This window comes from Phaethon lepturus, unplaced genomic scaffold (assembly GCF_000687285.1).
Source record: "Phaethon lepturus isolate BGI_N335 unplaced genomic scaffold, ASM68728v1 scaffold41204, whole genome shotgun sequence".
Taxonomy (NCBI): Eukaryota; Metazoa; Chordata; class Aves; order Phaethontiformes; family Phaethontidae; genus Phaethon; species Phaethon lepturus.
This window is the reverse complement of record NW_010537777.1, coordinates 1-4282: the sequence shown is the minus strand read 5'-3', so window position 1 is coordinate 4282 and position 4282 is coordinate 1. Positions and strand designations below refer to the sequence as shown.

Below are 4282 nucleotides of genomic sequence, written 5' to 3'. Positions count from 1 at the left end.
CAATGCCCTCCCATGGCCCTCTTTTGCAGCATTTAATTCCAGAAGACCATGAAAGTACACCTATGCCAAACATACAAATCAAATGGCTTTAACAGCTAAGCCAAAAGTTCTTCCCTGTTCGTCTGTGGCACCTCAATTCAGCAAGCAGAAGCTTCATGCTTTCAATCCAGTTTCACTTACCACTTGTGAAATTCTTTTCAAAAAAATTTTTTTTAAAGGCAGAAAAAAAAAATTCAGACTACCATTTCCAGAGCTTTTGTTTACAAGCTCTGCAAGGCTAACTGGCACCACAGTCTTGTTTTTACAACAGAATTCTCAGGAGATCTTAAGAAGCAGCTGCATTCCTCTTTATCAGTGAGCCCTGAATGTGAGCATGTGTGGCAGGTTTAAGTATTCCAGCTATTTGGTGAAGCAGCTCAGCTAAGAAATTTCCAGGGCTTTATCTCGCCCATAAGCAGAATGTAAAGAATTACATTTAACTACTGCACAGCTGTGCAGCAGTACCCCACGGGTTTCAATTTGTGCCCTACACATACGCTTTAAGCTCATCTTACCAGCCTTCCCATTTGAACATAAGCTTTAAAATTTGCAAAAACCCCTGCAGGCTGACAATGAGCAAGCCCCTGACAAACAGCTCTCTTCTGTATCTTATCGATGCTTCTGTTGTAGTGAGATTTTGCCCCTTGCCCTTTCAGTAAGCCCAGAGTTATGGAGCAGCACATTGACCGCAGCAGAGAAATCAAAATCTAGTGTGTTTGCTTAGGTCTTCTGCTCTACTGACTGAAGGCTATTTGAGGAACACACCATAATCTGTAGTACTCAGCACTGAAATGTGGAACGATAAAGACTCTTTATATAAGGAGAATGCAACACTATGCCTTAAATCCAGGCTTGCATTCTAGCATTCGCAAGCAATCAAAAAAATCAGTTTGTTCATCTGTCCCTCGCAGCCAGCTGCTACCAAGGGAGTGCACCAAGAGAGGGTGGAGTTGGGGAAGGGAGCAACCAGCCTCAAATGGATAGCAAGTACTGGAAACAAATCTGCAGCAATTGTAACTGCAGCTAGATTGCGAGATGAAGCACTCGGCAGATCCAGAAACCCAGAATGAGAACATTTCTCTGAAAAAATAGAGAGGAGAGATGAACAGGCAGCACAAAAAAAAAAAAACCCAACTCAATTATTAACCAGTAAGTTACAAAGCATTACTTATCTGGAGTAAAAAGTGGGATTTTCTGCAAGTCCCTTCTAGGTCTCTCATTTTTACCTTTCAGGAGCATTTTTCAAAATCCATCATATCCTGAAAATCCATTTTCTGGTGACAGGCATCGACAAGCTGCCCCAGAATACGCCACTTTCTCTCACCTGTTTGAGCTTCAAAGCAGCCTGGACAGAAGGTCTATTCTCCATCTGCTGAGCCAGTCTTCTGTTTCTGGCACTGGCTAGCTGCTGCTGCTGCTGCATGGTAGCCCGAATATTCACTGGCATCGGCTGTTTGTTCTTCAGCATGTTAGTAAAGCTTCAAGGTCGAATAAAATGGGTGTTTAAATAAAGCTTTATTACATACATTTACTGGCATTTCATGGTTCTCAAGATTGGATCTCCAGATCCCATGAACCTTATGTAAAGAGTGGTACTTAGGTCACGTCATATGCGATTACGTATTCCTTGTTTTCCACAAGTGTGCAAGAACTGGAAACTCAGAAATGATGTTTATATTAATTCAGAAGTGATAAAGCTTTAGGTTACTGATTTTCAGAAATGGCAGAAGGAATGAAAACAAGCAATAAGCAGAGATGATCATGACAGATGGGAGAGGACATCACAGAAACAGAAAAGCAAACTGAAGTCTGACTGCAAAAGCCAAATTAACCCTCAAAGCGCTGAGAAAACTGTTTAAAAACCCAGTGCCAGAAGGCAGCTTTATGGAAGACATCGGCCCTGGGAACAGACTGGCGTGCCTCTGGCGCACCACAGAACTGCTTCCATAAGATACGCCACCACCCAAGTGCGCTCACTTACAAAAACAGTTCACTTAATTTCTATGGCGCACGAACTATCTTCTGTCTTTTAAGAGCTATATAGGAGCAGAATGTACAGCAAGATGGAAAGCCTCCTTAGCAGTGACCCATCAGCCTTCTACTGTGTCCCGAGAGCTACACAAGACTGCGAAAGAAAACACTTACAGATGAGGAATATGGACTGACCAAAATGATACAGGCCAGCAAGCCTTCCCTGCACTGCATCTCACCGCTCCTCTTTCCTGAAGTAAGCTCCGAGCACCGGTTCAGGCTACATCTCACTGCACCACTTGCTAGAGCAGGAACTGCATGCAAATGGCTCCCTTTATCCCTGGTCCAATGATACTAACATAGTTAATCCAACAGCGATTAGCAAGAAAGCAAAACATAACTGCATCGCCACTGTTAGTTGTCGTCACTGTAGAACCGCAAAAGCTCAATGGTATGGAAAAACAGAACTTGACAGAAGAAACAAAGAAATCAAGAAAAGAGAGAGATGGAGATGAAGCAAAGCATTTGCCTCTTACAAGGCCCAAAACATTGTTAAAGGGCCTTTGGGCTTGTTTAATGGCCTGCTGCATGCCTCTTACAGGCCAGACCACATGCACGTGTGTCTGCCTCGGACAAAGCAGCAAGCCTGCTGCAGCTTAGGTAACATGCTACCATGCTGCAGTGTCAACTATATAAATGTAAAAACATGTGGAAGAAAAAGGGAGGGTGTGAGGTTTCTCTCTTTTGTTATAACACATCCCACCATATTTATGTGTTGAATAGTTTAATATTAACTGCTATGGATAAATTTCTCCAAAACACTTGCCCTTTTAACCTTGTGTACCACATTTGTTGCAGTTTAAGACAGAGGTGCATAGCCATCTGCTTGTTTTAGTGAGGTTAAAAGAGGGCAGAAACCATGTTGGTTTTTTGGACACTGGACAGTGATAATTAAGTAAAAAAATTTCTTATGAGCTGAAGCTGCTGTTGGCTTCCTCACCGCTCGTTCAGAGACATCTTGGTGGTGCTCTTTAGCACAACCTTCGGTGCTGACTGTGCAGCCATCTTCAGATCAAGAGAATCTGCAAGACACGAGAACCAGATTTAACAAACAGCACAGAGATCTTGCTCTTACTTGACTAAGCATTAAAAAAACCCCTGCAATCCTGCTCCTTTGGTGGAATCAAAAAATGGGCAGGTAACAGGTATTCTATTAATGCATTTTTAACAAATTTGCCAAGCCACTGCCACGATACAGCAGTTTTAATTAATCAGCAAGTTATGCTAACTCATCATTACTGAAAAGTCATCATCTTAGGAAGTGAAAATTTTACCACTGGCAGGAGTAATGCTGCAAAAATACAGTCCACTAGCAGTCAAGATGGCACCCAAATGTCTTGTTTAGTATCGCATCTAGCAATGCTGCCACAGTTCCTAAGCTTCCAGTATCAGCAAGATGAAACCCCCAATTTGTTTTAAACAGACACATACCATATACTTGGCAATAAAAGCCCAAGATCACTCTACGGAAGTCCCACATACTTAAAAAATATTAAGGTTCTGTCCTCTCATTATGATTGCCACCACTCGGACAGAGATAAACTCTAAGGGGGCAGTCACTTTGGTTTTTTAGTATCTAATACTCTGGTAGGCAGCTCATCCGCAGCCCTAATGCAGTTCTCCAACAAGAGAACCTACCACATGCCTCATGAAAGCAGCAAGGGGATTTAAATTCAGCTGTTACTGATATTTGGAGCACAGCTCAAGCCCGAGTGCTTTGGCAGTGATAAATACTACTGAAATGTGCTAAGTTCAAATCCACTAACTATGCAGATAGATTTTGTTTTTTCACAATTTAGATTACGGCTGCTGAAAAGTACTCACCCTCAAAATACCTTGAACAAAATGCTTTCTTTACAATGCTTTACAGTCCATCAGCTAGAAAGTAGGCCAACAAGCAGCCGCACCCCATTTTTTCTAAATTAAAGATGTTTTTAAAAAAGCGGTTTTCCTCACCAGCAGCCGCAGCGCAGCTCGCAGAGGAAGCCCCGCTCCCATAAACCCACCACGCAGCGCGGTGGGCAGCCCCGGCACCGCCGGCCGAGGCCCGGGAGGAAGGCGAGGCCTAGCCTGGGCCGTCGATCCAGCCCCGACACGCTCTACGAGACGCGGGGGGAGAAGGCCCGGCCCTGCGTGCACAAAGCCTGGGCAGGGGCAAACACCACCCCTCAAAGAGCAAAGACCAGCTTCCCCGGCCCGCTGAAGGGACCCC

The 4282-nt window shown here is 43.9% G+C and overlaps 1 protein-coding gene across 3 annotated transcripts in view; it reads right to left on the bottom strand.

The window, feature by feature from the left end:
* The window catches only part of CHTOP (chromatin target of PRMT1), a 6207-nt gene extending 3121 nt beyond the window's left edge, over window positions 1-3086 (bottom strand). For all 3 annotated transcript variants that reach the window (XM_010286588.1, XM_010286590.1, XM_010286589.1), the window contains exons 1-2: window positions 3011-3086; window positions 1364-1517 (exon numbers count right to left, since the gene is read on the bottom strand). In XM_010286588.1, coding sequence (XP_010284890.1) covers window positions 1364-1517; window positions 3011-3075 — 219 coding nt within the window. In that variant the 5' untranslated portion in view covers window positions 3076-3086. The remainder of the gene's footprint in view (window positions 1-1363; window positions 1518-3010) is intronic.
* Between the last annotated feature and the right edge of the window lie 1196 nt (window positions 3087-4282).